A 19,294-nucleotide genomic window follows, 5' to 3' on the forward strand; every position below is an offset into this window, starting at 1 on the left:
GAAAACAAGTAGGTATGAACTGATAAGATCTGCACTACAGCATGGAGTTACCTGTGCTACATTTAAATAAGCTAGCATGGATGCTAGCAACAGTCTATTGCAGTACGAAGCTCAGCATGGGGGTGGAAGTTCTGTTTCTCATTTATGCTGAGCTCTGTGCTTTCACAGCTAGACAGCTGCTGCTCTGTGAGCTAGCTTGGGTATCGTGACACTGACTTGCAGGCAGTAGCATAGACACAGCCACAGAACCCAAAGGAAAGGAGTACGCAGTTAGGGTTTTACTAAATTAAATTAAAATTAATCAGAGCATTTCAGTTCCAGGGACCAAAATATAAATAGTGAAGGAAAAAAGTGATTTGTGTGCCCATGTTACATCAGATTTCTAACTTACCAGCAGAAGAGCCCACAGCTAATAAGATGAGCATAGCTGAGCACCACAGTGGAGTGTCATTCGTGTGAAACAATTTCTAATTGGTATATTAAAATTATTTAATCTGGGGGTTTTATTACATTCACTGCACAGAAACAAGTAAATTATTTGTTCATTATTCTTTACAGTCTTGTCCCATCAAGAGTATTTCCTAAGAAATATCTTTCTTCTTTAGAAGTTTGATATTCTTTAATGTGTTTTGATTCTGTGATTAGATTTCTAAAAGCATATAGCTGTTCTAAGATGAATGCAGCTGAAGCCAGCATCTAATTTTTGGAAACTGTTGGAAAAAAGGTCTTAGCTTTTCTCAAATTGTACATTAAAAAACTAAGGGACATAAAATCACTAGTCACTCTAGGAAAACTTGGCTGATGTGATTCTAGAAATGGCCAGGAACTACATAAATTACATTCTTTACTTACAACGATATACAGCTGCCCTGTAACTTTAAAAAGCCTTTCCAAAAATACATTCCACAGAATTGCCGGAGTCTACTGCTGCTCTCTCCTTACAAGGTTTAAACTGTGAAGAATAATCTGCATATCCAGATGTTTTCTGTTTTGCCTAGATCTTTATGTTTTACTGTATGACCTCTGCCAGGAAAGAAAGGGATCCATACTTGCTGTGGTTTGTAGTGCTGAAAACTGTAACCACTAGTTGGTCAGTTGTTTTTTTTTCTTTTTGCAAAGAGAGAAGATTTGTACTTTCTCTAACCTATCTCATGCTGTTGATAGCTGTTTTACCTGTTAGTCTTTTAAAGTAACACAGAAGATTTACTAAATAATTACGGAAGAAAAAATTGGATCTGAGCTAGTGAATTCGTTAGGTACTTTTGAAAATCACTCAGAATCCTTGAGTGTTGCGAATAACTTACTTTCATTCCCTTACTCTCCATCTTTTAGTGGTATAAATCCTGGTAATTTTTGTGTTACCAGACATGCCCCTTACAGTTGAAGATAGCTGAATCCTCTCTGATCGCTTTTAAAAGATACAGTTTTTATATTACATCCAGCTGCATTATGGTAGCTGAGACAACTCTGCATTTTATCAAGACTCTTATCACTGATGATTTTCTTAAAGCTGCAAAGCCTGGAGTCACGGCACAATTCAACAAAACAAACAAAAAACCACCCTACAGAAAGAAGTTTGCAGCTCTTTCAGAGCCAGAAGGGCTTAAAGATGCTATTCAAATCCACACTAAGCTACAAATCAGAATAAGTGTAATACCCACCCCTCCATTTATATATTTAAATCTCATCATGTTAACTCCATGCTTTCCGAATAGCTGGTTCATAATTTTGAGGATTTGGAATTAACAATATTGCTCTGATTTTTTTCACCTCTTACAGCACAATTATTTTTAAAATGAGGTACTGCAATGTCTTACCTGTCGTTTCCATATACCGAACTATGGGACTTCCATTTTTATTCTTCTTTCCTTTGCTGCGGTACTCATGTTTTTACTTTGATTTACACACACACCCTTCCTCACAAGATAATTCTCTTTTTATCCAGTGACTACTGGAACAAGATATACAAGCTCTTCAAGAAGCAAAGGTTGGGACAGGGAGCTGAGTGCCCCCAACACTGGACTACAGATACATTATCTTTCTTGTGTGCTCCATCTCTCCCTCTATTACTTGTCCTCACTGCTGCAGCATAGCCCAGGCGGTGCGTAGGGTACTTTCCCACACATTAAATCCACGTCACCCACTGTGTGGGTGAGCACTCCATCCACAAGATTACTGTCTGCTCATACTCCTCTTCATAAATGCATGATTTAGATGCTAGTGCACAAGAAGAGAGTGTCTGGCTGTGAATCCCACTTTACCAGAGGAGCCTAGCTTAGGACTGAACTGATTAAGACTCAAAAAGACCGTTTCAGACCTGTTCCAAAGTTAACTTTCTCGTGTTTGACCTAGATACCTCCCATGCACCGTATCTCCAGTAGATGCAGAATTAGGCGCTCACTTCTGAATTCTTGTAATATCGGGTACCTAGTTTTCAGGTGTTACAGCACTGCCATCAAAGCGCCAAGTTCCTCAGCATTAAGCCCAAAGTGTCTAATCATATCGCCACATTTGAAACTGTTAGCCACAGTATTTTGAAACACAGTGACTTCAGCTCTGTCTACATTATGCTTTATTTCAACTAAGTATTTTAAAATGACTCAGTAAAAATGAGGCATGAGCATGACCGCAGAGAATTATGAAATCAATAAACAGTTCAGAACAATTCTGAAGGGATTTCAGTTGCCTACCAAAATAAAAGCCAGACACCATCTGAAATACGAAGTTCTGACTGAGGTAACAGACCAAATGAGTACAGATGGTTGATTTAGCAGACTTTGAAAAGTGGATTGGGCCTTATGAAGTCGATGGGAATTTCCCTGTTGGTTGCAATTGAGACTGGATTGGATCCTGCTCATTTTAGGAGGTTGCTCCATGGACCAGAAATGACAAAAATTGCATCAGAGAATGAGTGGCTTATAGGAATAATAATAAAATAGAACACCAACAGGAAATAAAGAATGGACATAAAATCAAGTCAATATGAAGGGTGGCACCACACAGACACACTGAAGAAAGTGTTTCTGTTCAAGAAGAGCTGTAAGCATGTTTAGAATCAAACACATATGTAAGTACTTGCTTGAAATATGACCTAAACCTCTACTAACTCAGCAGTATACCAGATTCATTTAACATAAAATGCACATATGAAAAATTACCACAGCCTACTCAGAATGAGCTGTCATTTTCCAGTATGTTATTCACATGATGCCATCTCTCCCTCAAACACATTCTAGGACTGGTAAATCTCTCCATGCACAGGTATTGGAAACATATCAAAAGTATTTGCAAATCAGATTAGATCTTTCATGAGAATAAGATTTCAAATGAGTTTTCTAAATAATCCTGTTCTGACTAGGTTAGAAAAGCCCCAAAGAAATTTATTACGTGCTATTTTCCTACTTTTTCTGAATCTAAGTAAAGATCAGGAACACAGGTAAGCAAACTAATGAAAATAATTCTGCTAAATTCTAATGAGATGGCGGCTGAATCTTGCAGAGTAATGGCACGGGATTTACTGCAGGACATTTCTAGTGGGCCAGTATCTTGAGGCTGGGAATGGTTTATATTTTGGATGTCATTTATTTGTCATTGTTCTTTCTATTCACCCTCCTTATTAAGAGCATTTTTTTCTTTTGGGACTAAATTCTTACTTTACCTCTACTGCTGTAAATCTGTTAAGTTCATGAGGTTCCTCTAAAGAGGAATACCTAACTGTCCATTCAGCATAAACAGATGTTCGAGTGCATGACTCTGATGACTTTTTAAGAATTTCTGAACTCTCCTTTTCTTGACTGGCACGCTCAGCAGTCCTGCAGAAGCCTGTGAATCTTCAGCATGTTTTAGATCTGTCCTGGAAGAATAGAGCTATTTGTCTTTGCCACATTAGAAAATGGCTTGCATGCCTACATCCTGTGCAATTAGTTTATGAACCCTCTTTTGTTATTTTTGTCATGTATTTCTGTTTTCACTTCTGATGTCTTATGAATGTTGCTAACACAATTCCTTTCTTCTCCTGCTTTCTTCGTCTCAGCTGTGCTGTGATCCTTAAAACAGCTGATGCTGAAGCGTTACAAAAGAGGGTGACTTTTGGAACTGACAGAAATGACTATATTGCGGGTTAAAGCGTCAGCATTTTTTTTGGTCCAAAATGGTAACTGAAATTGCTGTAATGTCACATACAACCAAGTGAACTTCAGAAAAATCAGGTGACATAGATGTGTTTTGAGTAAAGTATTCACTAGTTTTCTGTAGGAATTTTATATATGACAAATTACCCCTTTTTGGTTTCTTTTTCATGATTTTTTTTCTGTTATTTCGTTTTAGGCAATTTGGGGCCATCGGGTCACGTCTGACTGGAGCTGGATGGGGTGGCTGCACTGTGTCAATGGTGCCTACTGACAAGCTGAGTACTTTCCTAAAAAATGTAAAAAAAGCTTATTACCAAACCGACATCCAAAGGTTAGCCTTGGAGAATAATAGTCTGTTTGCTACCAAACCTGGAAGAGGAGCTTTGGTTTTTGTTGAGGCCTAAAGAACGTAAAAATTTTAAAGAAACTATGTCGGGCATTTAGAACTGGCAGTACTTCCCATGCCACAGTAAACAAATGCCTTTTCTGTTTTTTATTGTAATGAGCAGTTGCTATTATCAAAATACATTTCTGAAGAAGCGATTAAAAGAAAACTCTTTGATTATAAAATCATTTTTTCATACTAAAAATATCTTTCAGTGTAAAGTTTGATTTACAAAACCTATTGACAAGGAAAACTGAAATCAAAATAAAGATGATACTTTGTTACAGTGGATCTCTCTTCTTTTCCACTTCCTGTCATAAAAGTCAGCCGAGGTGGAGCAATGAGCTATTTCATTGCAGGGCAGGAACCTTGCTATGTCTGCAGGGCTGTTCGGTGCTTATTCTCTTGGGGTGCTGGATATTCTTTTGTTTAGAGTGTCCCCTAGAAATGGAAGATTAAACTGAAGCATTCAAAAAATTGGAAGGAACTTGCTAAACATTAGAAGTTTTATAGCCTCCTCAAATAGGATTATTACTGTTGTAATTAATAACATTGGAGGAGCACCTGCAGGCCAAGTAAAACATTAGGAATACATCATGTTAAGCAGGAAAACCTTCCTTCTAGCTATGTTTTTTATGTATCCTGTGCAAGGGTGGCTTGTTACGAAAGTTTCAACAAAAATGAATGCTATCTGTGAGCTGTACAATATGACAACATACTCCCCTAAGTGAATGAACAAATAACGAAGCAAAGTTTGGTGTTGAGTTATCCCAACACCATATTTTAATTGTTCAGCCCTAATTGTGCTTCTACAAGGTAGAACATTTGCATTTTATGCAAAACTATTACAAAGGATTATGTATAATCCATTGACCATGTAAAAAAGCAATTAAAATCTATAAGGAATAATTAAGGAGATAATTCACTCAGTTGTACTAAGCAAAAGTAAATAGGTAAGACCAAGACTAAATATCATTGACATATTATTGACAAACTCCTGTCTCGCTCCCACTTTACACTCCTGACAGTCTGAAGGTTGTGACTGCAGTGCCTTGGAAGTACAGCAGCCGCAGTTCATAACCCATCTCCTCAGTAGCAGAAATGATTGTGATTGCAGAAAGAGGTGACTGTGCATCAAGATACCCCAAAGACGTCCTGACCCTGCTTCCAGTGGAAAATTAGGTTCCTGTGCCCTCTCTCTCACAGCACACAAACCTCCACTTCTCCGATACCTACAATGAAAACTCAAGTTTTGCTAGTGTCATAACCCTTGCAGCCATAAGACATAGCAAGATTTGTCCCTGTGCACGTTTTTGTGATGCTAAGCACAAGTTGACGTCCAGAAGTCTGCATCAAATTAGAGATCTCTCAGAAGAGATCCTCTGTACATTACCCATTCTAATTCAGGCCAAACCCAAGTTCTTAGAGGCTACTAATTCTGTGAGAGAACTCTGCCAAATTTGAACACAGCAGATGAAGAACAGCCAACGCAAACTGCCAGATCTTTTCAGGAACCCCAGAGGGGACATGTAATGGTCGTATTCTTACTAAAGAAGATTTCTGTTTTCTGACAACCAGGAAAAGTGGAACAGAGAGTGCTGTAGATCAAGCAAATCAAGTACTCGAGAGGAAAAGGATGGGGTCTGGGCATGATGGGGAGAGATGAAAAGACAGGATTTGGAGGGAGGACAGTTAAAAGGATGCTTTTGAGAAGGGGAAAGCAAGGGATAAGGGAGACAGTTAAGAACAAGAGGCAGAATTACGGAAAGGTTTAATCTCAAAACATCCACTATTACTATCTATGGACATCGAATATCTTGTAACCCATTTGTTACAACTAAACCTCTAAACACAGAACTCCAAAAATCAAACAATAGGTAAATATCTTCAAGAATCTCCAAGATAACCTTAGAGATTTTAAAGAAAACAATGCCATGGCTTTGTTACCAACTGCCTTATTAAATATAATCCTCAGTTTAATTCAGTGAGTTCCTGTTTATTATCCTGTCATAAAAATGGAGTACAACACAGTACATACCAATCCTTTCATTAATATATTTGCATTGAACTTTAGTTCAGCTGGGTTCATGGAAGCACTAATCAGTGTATGAGCAGAATAAAGATATATTAGGGTTCTTTTTTTTCTTCTTCTTAAGTTGAACATGACACAAAAAGTCATGGAATCTTCCCAAAAAGATGCAGGCTGCCGTAAATTTCAAAAATTTTTTCTGTCAATGAATCTTATAAATGATATTCTCATAAAGAAAAGGCAAACAGAAACCTGGCACGGTATAAAAGAATAAACCCAAATGTTCTAAACTTCTGATTAATTTCTTTCCTTTCTTTTTTTATTGCTTCAGTGTCTTTTCCATGCTTTTGCTGAAATCTGCAAATAAAACTGGGACATAACTTTCATTAAAAAACTTACGGTATTCGAACTATATACATAAAAATGGCACTCAGGCATTTTTATTTACTGACTACCAATAGGAAGTAAATGTTTCTTTTTAAACAACAAAAAAGAATTGAATGAATCTGTGTTTTGGGGTTTTTTGTTTGCTTTTTAAACCTTTGAAGACATTTTTCTACATAATGGTAAAAAGCCCCGGTAATCAGAGCATGAGAATTATATACAAACAATGTGTAAGGTAAGCGGCAAGGATATTAGTAGTATTCCTAACAATAAAGCAAGAAGGTTTTGGTTTGGAGGAAAATTTCTGTGTATAAAGCAACAACTCCCAAGCATATTTCCTAAGCAAGTCTTTCCAGATCCGTATTTCTAATAACTTTTTCTGACTGTGTTTTCAAAATCTCTTCTATAGCTAAAATACTGCTAATCGGTATATATACACACACACACATATATATATATTTGGAAAACTGACAAAATTAAATGTCAGAATATATGCAGAGGTGATGCATCCTGTTAGCACGAGCTATGATTATCAGTGGAGTGTGATTTTATCTTATTGTAATGTCTGACTGTAATTCATTCAATCATGAGTTTAATCTTACTGTGCAGGAAATGGGTTCTAAACCTTTCCAAGAAGGATTTGGAATGGAGACACTGTTAGACATCTAAGTGCAGCAACCTTGCCTGGTGCCATGTTAACACTCCCTATTATCTTAATCCCATTGACGTGTACGTCTTCATCACTGTATTTGCTGGCTGTGTATCTTGTACGTTGCAACATGCTCATGCTCCAAAATAGAACGAGAGTAATTTTACCATTCACTTGATGGGAAGGGATCGTGACTGTGTATTTGACATTTGCTCTCTTGGACACAGCACACATACACACAGAGACATGTATATATGGTGACCTAATGTATAGTAATTGCTTACATAACATCTTTGGGAATATTGGTTTCTAGTTAATATGATCTGAATGCCAGCTTTTATTTTAGTAACTGCTGTGTACTTACTCGGTATAATCCTTCTGAAATTCCTCTCTAGGTCCATGTGTCTCTTTAATAACATCTTGGTATGTTGGAGCAACTGCTGCACTACAGTTTCAGTCAAGTGAAAGATTTGTATTTTCAGCTAACTACGAAGCTTATTTGTGTGCTAAATCCCAATCCGATAGAGTTAAACAAAGATACACCCAGACAACATTCACAAAAGCTATCTTGTTCTAAAAAAAGGTACTTCGCAAATCATAGCTGTTACGGGCAGGACTGAAGCAGTGCTTTCTGATTCTTGTCATTACATGCTTCATCGAGAAAAATGAACTCTATAAAAGGACTTTACACTGCAAAGTAACAACAGCATGGAAACTAGACTGCTAAGGCTTAACGTCACAAAACCTGTGAATCATGCAGCATATTAAATTGTATTTTAAATGCTAATTTTGAGGCAGAAGGCTAGGTATTGATAAGAGACTAGTTCACAACGCAGAAAGGAGTACAACAGGGAATGTAAAACTGTAACTGAAAGTTGCTCCCTGTGATACAGCTGCCTTTGACAGATTTTCCCAGCGTACACAGGATTGGCAGAGAAAGTGCTGCCAAGCAGTCTTGCTGGCACATCTGTCCTACCTCAGCTGTTCTAGTTTAGCCAGCTTTTTCATTGAACATTCTTCTGAGATTCAATATCCCATAAAATAGAGACAAAAGATCAATTCTGTTCTTGTTCTTCTCTCTTATACTCTGCCTTCTGTTTTTGGACTTGTATCAAAAATAATTAACTATGAGATTGGGCAAGATACCACATCACAGCCTCCGATAACAGCACCGTGTTTACTAGGAGACAGAATCTGCCACGGTGCTGATGGTGGGTAGTCCCTAACCTCCTCTGTAATCTCTCATACTTCAGTGGGACTGCAACACTCGGTCTAAGGTAGTAGGACCAAGCTGTAATTGCAATATTGGGAAATGCTGTTTTCTGGGCAGATTTTTTTCTTCCTCAGGTCAGCCACGATTGTTTTACCAGTAAAACCTGTAGATGAACTTTTTCTGGAGCCCCTGAAGTCTCTGCAGATTTGGTCACTGAGATCAGCAGAACGTGGATTTACCCCAGCCAGGATTTACGCCCTAGCAAACAGTTCACTCAGTAGGATAACATGTAGTGAGAGTTTGCACATAAAACTGATGTGCCCAAAATCTCACATGTCATTAAGGCACTCGTGCCAAATTCATCGTATGTGTAAGACTTACCAATGGAAAATCTGCAGAGGAGTAAAAAATGTTGAAGCTAATCAGATGAGAAGACACTAAGGAGTTTTCAGAATTAATTGACCAATAAAATGTCTGAGATGGATTTCCAATAGCAGTGGTTCCTGATGGAACAGACTGGATGAGGATTTATACAAAAGCATTTGGTATATTTATTGGATTTTACGTCTAATGCATTTTGAGAATTGCTATTGTCTCCTAAGCACTACTTTGTTGGCCAAAATTACACATTAATATTAAAAGGGGAAAAAAAATCCTCCCCCCACAAAGGCATGCCTTTCTGCACTTGGCACACGAGGCTCAAATAACTGAATAAAGATTAGATGTACTTCAAACTGAAACACACTAGTGCCCAAGCAGCTGTCTTCTTTCCAGCCAAGCTGTGTGTGATTTGGGGTGGGAATGAAAATATGCTCTATTAGCCAATGATCAGGCCAGATGTGTGGGGTTTTTTTTTAAATCCAAATTAATTTTTTCAAGGGACACTGAAGCAGGTTTGTATGAAACTCTTACAGCACTTCCTGAGGATTATTATTAAAGGCCTTATTTTTTGCCAAATTTCATATAAGGGAGGGTTTTATTCATGTTGTTCTACATTTTCTGGTTTCTTATCTGTCCCTCATGAGACAAATATATATGTTTATTTTTGTTGGCTAAGCTGTTCTGACTTTGAGTGGGATTTTTTAGTTGTGTTTCTATTGATCAATTATCAACAGAATTAAATTGTTCTGATTAAATGCTGAAGAGTTTTCTGTCGGCTTTCTCCCAGTGAACATCCTTTCTTGTAACTGTCTCCTTCCTGTCCAGGCTTCTATCTAAAGAATTAAGACAAGACGACCCTGTCCTTGAGGAAGAGTTCAGTGAGCCACTTTTAAGCAGCAATAGCAGCTGCACGAATAATAATTTTTTTATGAAGGTCTGAACCTAATTTTATATTAGAAACATAAAGCTCTAACTTTCATAGCTGAATTAAAAAGTCTTAACAGAAAACAGGAGCTAAAATCAGAACCAAAAGAGTCTAGCAAGGATTTACAGAACTTCTGTCAGATTAAGTTAAAGCTCCACAGTTGAATCAATCAGAGCCAAATACTAACTACGAATGGAAAGATTTGGGGACAAAGGGTTAAAGATCACGGAAAAAATACCTATTGTGCTGGTTTTAAACTTAGTTATGGTTGGGCCTTGACCCTAAGAATACATCCAGGTAAATTCCTGTGCAATTCTTTCTACAGCAAATGCAACTCTATCAGCAGCAGAACAGATGATGAGGTTTCAAAAGCCTTGATTTTTTTTTTCTTTTTTTTCCCCCCTTTTCAGAATACCATTTGAGAGAGTGAGAGGAGGCCTGGGCAGCTTTTGTTTCTGAAGGTCTAACACCCAATGATGGCCAATGGGGAGAGAGGGGAGCACTGTTGCAAATTATTTTCAGTACTTCCTCTAGAGGAAATAGGATGGCTAGTGTGTAAGCTGCTTCAAGAGACAGACTTACAGGCCTCTTGCTGTTGGTGGTGAAAAACTCCGAAACTTACTGTCTTGTCTGAAATTCATAAAATATTTAACTTTCTTGATTATAGGATTTCAGGGTTTTGCCTTCACAAAGCTGACTTTTGGTAAAACAAATGAAATGGTTAAATGAATAAGATTTTATTGACAGAAAAAATGTAACGATTTGTGGGATTTCTTAGTATTATACTAAACTAGCAGCCTCTTGCGCACAACCTGCTCTTGGTGACCTTCTTTCTCCCTGTCTTAGCTGTGCTCATTCTGCAAGAAAAATCTGGTGAGAGCCTCTGAAAGTGAGGGCACAACTATGCCAAGAAATGCACATCAGCTACTACAGCACACTTGAGTTGGGGCATTGAGATGTTGGTGCGTTTTATACTTCTGCTCCATCGCTAAGCAAATGGCAGTGGCTTTGTAAGCTCTTTCAAGCGAGCTGGAGGGGTTGGGTTAACAGAGTCTGAATCTCAACTATCTGCTTTAGCTCCACTAATGAGATTTATTTTATTTCTATGTAGGTGGTCTCTTATTTCTTAAATGCAATTAGCATACAGTTGTTGCCTGATGGTTTTATTTATTTTTGAAAGTGCCGACTACTGGACTTGCTTTCATAGTTCTAGAGTTTCCAGAATTGACTTTTGTGCTCCACAAGCCTATTTTCAGGAAATATTTTGTAAGAGGGATGATATTTTGAACTCTACTTTTATGGCTGCAAAGGCTTCTCCTTTTTTACTTCCTTTGTCTGTTCATTAGGGACCATCTTTAATTCCTAGATGTGTTTTTTGGAGATAAGTTCCTTTCCTTTGAAATACATACCACTGAAACAAAACATTAAAAATACTTTAAGTCTTTAGACAAAGACATGTGTTTATTTTATGAGATTCTATGCTGTGTAATGTTCTGAGTGGTGCACTGAAATTTACATATTTGTCCATTTTAGGTTTTCTCTAGACATTTCCTGACGTGTTCATTAGCTGCCCTTTGCTCATTACAGAAATGCATGAAAAACCATCTGTCTTGCTCTGTTTTAGCTGTAAAATAAATAGAAGGTTTTAGGCTTTTAATCAAACTATGAAAAATTTCAACATCCTGGTTTTTTGAGGATGACATAGATGAGTGCTATGTAGTGTTTCCAACTTTTAAGTTTTATTACAGTCTTGCTTTCTGTGATTCATGAATTTATAATTCATACTCTCAAAAAAGAAAACGGAACATTTTTGAAAATCAGCATCATGCATATTGCAAATTACAATAAACATGTCAGCAAAAGTGGATATACTAACAGTTTATGGTGGCTAATTTGCTAATTTAGTCTTTTTATATAAATGGACAAATTATGACTGCCCATTGTGGTCACATTAAAGGAGAATGGTGTGGAAATTTCTGTCCTCAATAAACCCATAAAGAAATGGACACAACTTATTTTTAGACAGAATTCTGCTCATAATGTGAACAGTCACCTAAAATCTGCTGAGAAAAACATAAATCGGTTTCACAAGAAGTGTAAAGTTTTCTTTTTATCCCATTAGTCAGCCTAATAACAAGTTTTACAATTTTTCTTGTAAAGTTCATAAAAACAATATGACAAATATAAAAACACCACACTGAAAGTTGGGAAGAAAAAAAAAGGGGGGGGAGTTTTCTCCACTCTTCTATATGATGTTGCGAAATTTGTTGAAGCCAGTGAAGTTAAACTACTATAACGTGGAATCTGACACCTAAAGACACTGAATAACAGTTGCCCTGTTGTTACAAAAGCTGCTGAGATTGACAGGATTCTTTATAAGCAAGCTGTGACTTCCCTATGCTGAATACACTGCAAAGCAGTGGCAAACTAGTTTTTCTTTAATGAGTTGTGTGCAAACACTTCAATATACAGAAGAGAAAAATTCTAAGAATTCCCATCAGAAAATGTTTCAGGGGAACTCACGTTAAGTCTTCATTAAGTCGTCCAAAACCAGCCTAGTTCGAACAATTTTCTATACATCAGGAAAAGAACAGAATTAATTAGGAAATCTTTGCTTCTGAAACCCCTTTGTTTAAGATATAAACACAAAGGGCTCTGAACATCTGTACTACACAACAGATAAATCCTCTCCACATTTGGAAAGATACCTGCCAGACAGAAATATGTCCAAATTCAGAAAATACTCTAAACTTCCTCAAGATTTATAGATGTTTGGATCCAAAGAGTATAGGTTCAGGGCCATAATAGAACCAAGTCAATATAAAAAGCTAGAATCCAGCTATGATAGGAGTTTCACTACATCTTGTGAGGTTTCATTTATGTTTCTCATTCAGCCTTATTCCCCCAAAACGTAACAGAAATAAAATAAAGTAACCAAGCTGAAGTGCAGTCTTACTTAAGACATTTTAAATCATATGTTAGGTTAAAGGATAACAAGATGAAGGACCAATCAAATCTTTTTCCTGTATTTCTAAGTTTCTCTCTTTTAGGCAAACCACTTGCTGAGATTGTCTGCATTACTGTGGTCTGTCTCAGTCTAGAAAAGAGAAAACTGTCCCAGCTATTGTGGATCATAGCAGAAAAAGGAAACAAAACAAATGGGTGAGACTTTAGTAATGCATTCTTCTCCTCCCCACCCCAGCTGGTTTAAACCATCTTGGCAAAAAGTTTTGAAGAAAGGTTCTTAGACACAATACAGGTTGGCAGTCAAAAAGGATATGGTTGGTTGTAAACTTCACACAGAATCACACACAGAATCGTATAGGCTGGAAAAGACCTTTAAGATGATCATCAAGTCCAACTGTAAACCTAACACTACCAAGACCACCACTACACCATGTCCCTAAGCACCTCATCCAAACGTCTTCTAAATACCTCCAGGGATGGCGACTCAACCACTTCCCTGGGCAGCCTGTTCCAATGCCTGATAACCCTTTCAGGGAAGTAAAATTTCCTAATGTCCAGTCTAAACCTCCCCTGGCACAACTTGAGGCCATTTCTTCTTATCCTATCACTTGTTACCTGGGAGAAGAGACCGACCCCCACCTCTCTACAACCTCCTTTCAGGTAGCTGTAGAGAGCGATAAGGTCTCCCCTCAGCCTCCTTTTCTCCAGGCTAAACAACCCCAGTTCCCTCAGCTACTCCTCATAAGACTTCTGCTCCAGACCCTTCACCAGTTTCGTTGCCCTTCTCTGGACACGCTCCAGCCCCTCAATGTCTCTCTTGTAGTGAGGGGCCCAAAACTGAACACAGTATTCCAGGTGTGGCCTCACCAGTGCCGAGTACAGGGGCACGATCACTGCCCTACTCCTGCTGGCCACACTATTTCTGATACAAGCCAGGATGCCATTGGCTTTCTTGGCCGCCTGGGCACACTGCTGGCTCGTATTCAGGCGGCTGTCAACCAACACCCCCAGGTCCTTCTCTGCTGGGCAGCTTTCCAGCCACTCTTCCCCAAGCCTGTAGCATTGCATGGGGTTGCTGTGGCCCAAGTGCAGGACCTTGCACTCAGCCTTGTTGAACCTCGTACAATTGGCCCCAGCCCATCGATCCAGCCTGTCCAGGTCCCTCTGCAGAGCCTTCCTCCCCTCAAGCAGATCAACACTCCCACACAACTTGGTGTCATCTGCAAACTTACTGAGGGTGCACTCGATCCCCTTGTCCAGATCATTGATAAAGATATTAAACAGGACTGGCCCCAACACAGAGCCCTGGGGGACACCACTTGTGACCGGCCACCAACTGGAGTAAACTCCATTCACCACCACTCTTTGGCCATCCAGCCAGTTCTTTACCCAGCGAAGAGTACACCCATCCAAGTAATGAGATTTAGTCCTGCAAGTCAAGGAATATGACACAGCATTATCTATTTCATGTGTCTATAAGATAGCAGGAGACCAAAGGACTTTGGCCACCAAAGTCTGAAGAGCACACGCTTGCATCTGGATCTGAACCGATACAAGATGACTGTAAAAATGGGAGAAGTGTCAGTAAAGGATATTATCAAACTGTCTGAAAATAACAACAGAACAGACTAGGAACTTCTACATACATATTAAAAAATATTTATGCTGAGAATTTTTTTTTAACTAAGATTTTTTTCACCAAAATAAAGTACTGTGCTAAATAATGGTGATATCAGTATAAGAAGGGATCAGAATTTCTGACAAAGACTGATGGCAATGATCTAATGTTATGAGAGACTCCATGAGAGAAATGTTCCATGAGAGACTCCGTGAGAGACCATATGAGAGAAATGTTCTCCATTTCAAGCAGGAAAACTGCAGACTACAATAGGCATAAGACCAAATCCTTGGCATGGAATATAAACACCTGCAAGTAAGCTTGAGTTATTTTAAAATCTATGCAGTATTTTATACACAGTAATTTAAAAAAAAAAATCATCAAGGTGTGTAATAAATTACAGTTTTATGAAGAAAGAACCTAGTGAATCCCATTTTAAACTGCAGTTTACTACAATCACGCTCTTACCTTAATCTGACTAATTCTTATCTAAGGCTAAAGTGTTTTCCTTTTGTGAACATTGAAAGCATTCAAATATGGTAGAAAGGAGAGTTGAAAAAAAATCATATAAAACGTTGAAAAACAGCCCAGCACAAATACGGGTTATAAAAGGAAAAGTCCAACATAAATGCAGCACTATTCAAAACCACTTATCGTATAATCTATACAACAAACTTAAAGATTACATTTATGTCTGACTTTTTTGTCTACTTTTTTTTGTTAAAACAAATCACACCTAAAATTACTGCCACTGCAAATCAGTAGAGAAAAATCCCCTTGTTTTTCAGTTGATTTTCTCCAATTATGTGTATTGTTGTTTTCTCTCCATAATCCTCTATCTTCTGAAATTGCCACTATGTAGAAAACTTTTCTCTGTATTTTAGTAGCATAGTTTATAAATATGAAGAGAAACATGTTTTTTGTTAGCGAGCTACCCATAGTGTGCTCCTTTTAATATCGGAAGTATGTAAAGCAAACCTCTGTAATGGTTTTGGATTCCTTTGGCACATCACTTATATGTTCACACTCCGCTTATTTCTTCATCTGCCATATATTTCCTATCTTCAAAGTAGATCTTTGCAAATTATACCCTCTGCTAACAAAAATATAAAGATCATACAGTTTCACTTACTGGCAATACGTAACTATTGCTGTCTTCCTGTTTTTCTGACATCCCTTTTCATCATGTAGCATTTTCTTGGTACTGTAGGATACGCATCACACTTTTAGTGAAATGTTAATAAACCAAATCTCCCTTTAGTACATTTTCCACAATTTTTTCCAGACAAAATGCTATGCAAAGAAATTTCACTGCAGATAATGAGTCAGTTAATGAAAAATGGTACTAAGAAGGTTATTTAATCCGCTTTCTGTATCTTAAAAGATTAAACTACGTTATTGGAAACATACTGATCTGTCGATTCATTGGAAACCAGACAACATCTTACTAATACTAGCAATAAAACACAGATCCTTAGCTCTGCCTATCTCATATGTTTTTAAAAGACTACTATTAATAATCCTAGATTCCTAGGGTGGTAGAAAGTAGAGAGTAAATATCCAGACTGACAAGACTGACATCCTTCTGCCTGCCTGTCCCCACCCCGCCTACCTACTGAAGTGAAAAATGAGCTGTAAAACACGGGCACGTGAGTATTCAACTTCATGCAGTTTGAACAGGAAGCAGGCTGATGGGATTTTGCCTGTGCGCCATATAGAAACATTACCCTTCATGCAGTGCACACATGTGCGCACATGTCCAAGTGCAAGCCTTATGTTCTACAAAGCTCCCCCTGTAATTTTTTGTTACAGTAACGAATGAGTAAAATGATTACCGGACAAATGGAGTACGTAAGCATGACATGCTGAATTTTTTAGATAGATCTTCGTTACCCTCGTGTCCATTCAGAAAAGCAGTTAAAGAAAAAGAAAGTTGTTCACTTCTTGAAGGTCTTGAAACAAACAGGCAAGAGAGTTCTAACTTGGAGTTTTACAGTAAGTTGTCAGACATCCATGAAGACAAAGCCAGATCTTAACTGGGCAAGTACATCTTACCCACAGGTTATAAAGCAGACGCAGATGTACAAAACTATCAAGACAGGAAAACAAAAGTTTGGAAGAACAGCGAGAAAAGCTTTACATTTTTGCATAACAGGAAATCCACTGAACCAAAAAGAATTACAAATAACCACTAACATGCCTCATTTGCCTTAAAGAAATACAAAAGCTCCTAAAATGAGAAATAACATCATCGAATAAGAACCACAAAGTGAAGAATTTTATTTCAAAAAAATGTCTTTGAACACAGCAGCTCAGTGCACAGAGAAGATGATGGAGTTGAAGACAAAGAACTGCTAAAATAGAACTGAAATGAAAGCCAAGATGAAATAACCTCCTCAAGTTCTGATACTGGCAGAAAAACACCATTCAAATGAGTTTTCCAGCAATGACAATTATCCCATAGGGCTTCAAAACAATTTATATACTCACAAGAAGAATATGTGTGAGAATAATGTTCCAGACTGCTGAAAATTAGCAAAAGGGGGAAGGAGGTACCAAGCACTTCCAGATCAGTTAATCTGAATTCTTAGAAAGATGTTAGAATACCAAAGGGAAGAAAGGTTACTTCATACTGAGATATGCTGGTTCATGGGCAAACGTCTACTCCAGGAGCCTGCATGTCACAACTTTTCTTTTTGCCTTAGCAGTATACACAGGTTATGTAGAGTCATCCACTTTTTTCAAGCCCTGCTATGTGCACAGGCATAGGGATAGTCAGTTCTTCACCGTTGCAGAAGCATTTAAAGGAGGCTTGTAGAAAAAGAGAGAAAGATCTGTGACAGTGAATGTATATAAATGTTCAACACATACAAAATCTGTAGTTACTGGAAAGTACTCTTCCCTTTTTTTCCTTGTCCTTTTTTACACCGTAACGGAGGAGGCAGTACTCCCCTCCAGAAGCTCAATAATAATTTCAAAGTGTGTCTGAGAGTTCTCTTAGCAAAGCAATGATTCAAGGAGTGCAAATGAGGCGTTGTATTCAAGCATAGAGCTTCAGAAAAGCATGAATGCAGCTCCAGGTAGCTGTACTGCAGAGATGTGAGGCAGAACAATTCTTTGGACACGTCCTTGTTGCAGTAAACTCTTCCTGGAGCAGGTCTAATCACCAATGAAGAAAATAATTTTGATTGCCTCATAGCAATTCTTTCCATGGCCCATCATTTAAGTGGTCATCCCCTCTGCAGAGATGTGTGTAGTCACATGTCTCAGCAATAAAACCAAATGAAGACATCATTGAAAAGGCTTGTTTTTTCAGACATAGCTCAGGACTTTCTGAAACCAATGACTGTAGAAACACTTTAGCCCCAAGATGTGAATTTAGGAAAGAAAATGGATAAAGTAACGTCCTGACTCAAACCAAATTATAATCTAACTTTGTTCACAACATGGTGTTCAGAGACATGCTATCTGGGAATAACATCTGTGTGCTGTCTCCCACTGCATGCAGAAGTGACAGGCACGAAAAAATACTTCCATGGAAAGGTGCAGCAGCAAGCAGGCGGGCAAGGGCCTGACAGGCTGATCAATAGAAGTAACAAATTTAGATGTCACCGGTGCAGGGTACCTCTGAGGAGAAAACACCCTCACACTAGGAATAGAGAAGATGGAGAGCTCCTCTGATGGGGTAGTGAGGGCAGAAGTTATATTGCTTATTAAAACCAGGAGTGATCACAAACCCTTGCGGTGCCCTCCTGCTGTGCAGTAGTGTTCTCCCTGGAAAGAAGAAAGTGGATAGAGTGGAACAGGATTGATAACCAACAAGGTGAGGCTAAAGAAAAGCTACTGTCATCAAAGACAGTGCCAGATGATCAGAGAGGGGAACAAAGGAGAAAAGGATGCCAAAGAACATGAACACTTCCTCCTCCTACCTTGATCCCCAAAGGATCCCAATGTCCCAGGCTGAGCGAGACACGAAGAGGAAGTATCCAGCCCAGTTTGCCAGCCTAGTGAGAACAGCAGTGGAAAAGTCACATCTTGGAACATGGCTGAGCCCGGCAGCCTGACAAGTCAGTCACGAGGTCTTTGTTGACAAGATTTGAGTACAATTTGAGTCACTGAATATCTGTCAGAAAGAAGGAGGAATGCAGGATTACCACTGATACCCCTTCTCCCTTCACTGTAACCACCAAGCTCAGTGGCAGTGCCATAAAAGCACTGTTGGAGGCCACGCTTAAATGCTTCTCAACATTTTCTGAATTGCTGGCTCTGTCTCTGATAACATTATGATTACAATTGGATCTAAAGAAGGACCTGCATGTCTGAAAGCTGACGTTTTCCAAATTACATCATTTGGTTTAATTAAAATACTGCTTCTTCCCACAAACTTTTCTCATTTGTGTTACACATGAACACTAGATACTCAAATCCGTGAGAAATTTAAACTTAATGAGACGGTCAGTATGTCAACAGGACTTCTTTTATAATTCCTATGACCTCACCCATCAATCCTTATGAGCAATGCAAAAATAATAGCTTTGAGGTTCATTCCTCTTCCTTTTACATTCCTCCACAATAGGTAAGTCCTGAAACAATTTAAACAGACATAAGTGTTT

General features: G+C 38.3%; 1 protein-coding gene and 1 long non-coding RNA gene across 2 annotated transcripts in view; one reads left to right on the forward strand and one right to left on the reverse strand.

Moving 5' to 3' along the window:
• The window catches only part of GALK2 (galactokinase 2), a 51,385-nt gene extending 46,584 nt beyond the window's left edge, over positions 1-4,801 (forward strand). The window contains exon 10 of the mRNA XM_075506094.1: positions 4,327-4,801. Within this exon, the coding sequence (XP_075362209.1) occupies positions 4,327-4,534 (208 nt within the window). The 3' untranslated portion in view covers positions 4,535-4,801. The remainder of the gene's footprint in view (positions 1-4,326) is intronic.
• The window catches only part of LOC142411719 (uncharacterized), a 91,170-nt gene that overhangs the window by 1,501 nt on the left and 70,375 nt on the right, over positions 1-19,294 (reverse strand). The window lies entirely within an intron of this gene.

This window comes from Mycteria americana, chromosome 6 (assembly GCF_035582795.1).
Source record: "Mycteria americana isolate JAX WOST 10 ecotype Jacksonville Zoo and Gardens chromosome 6, USCA_MyAme_1.0, whole genome shotgun sequence".
Taxonomy (NCBI): Eukaryota; Metazoa; Chordata; class Aves; order Ciconiiformes; family Ciconiidae; genus Mycteria; species Mycteria americana.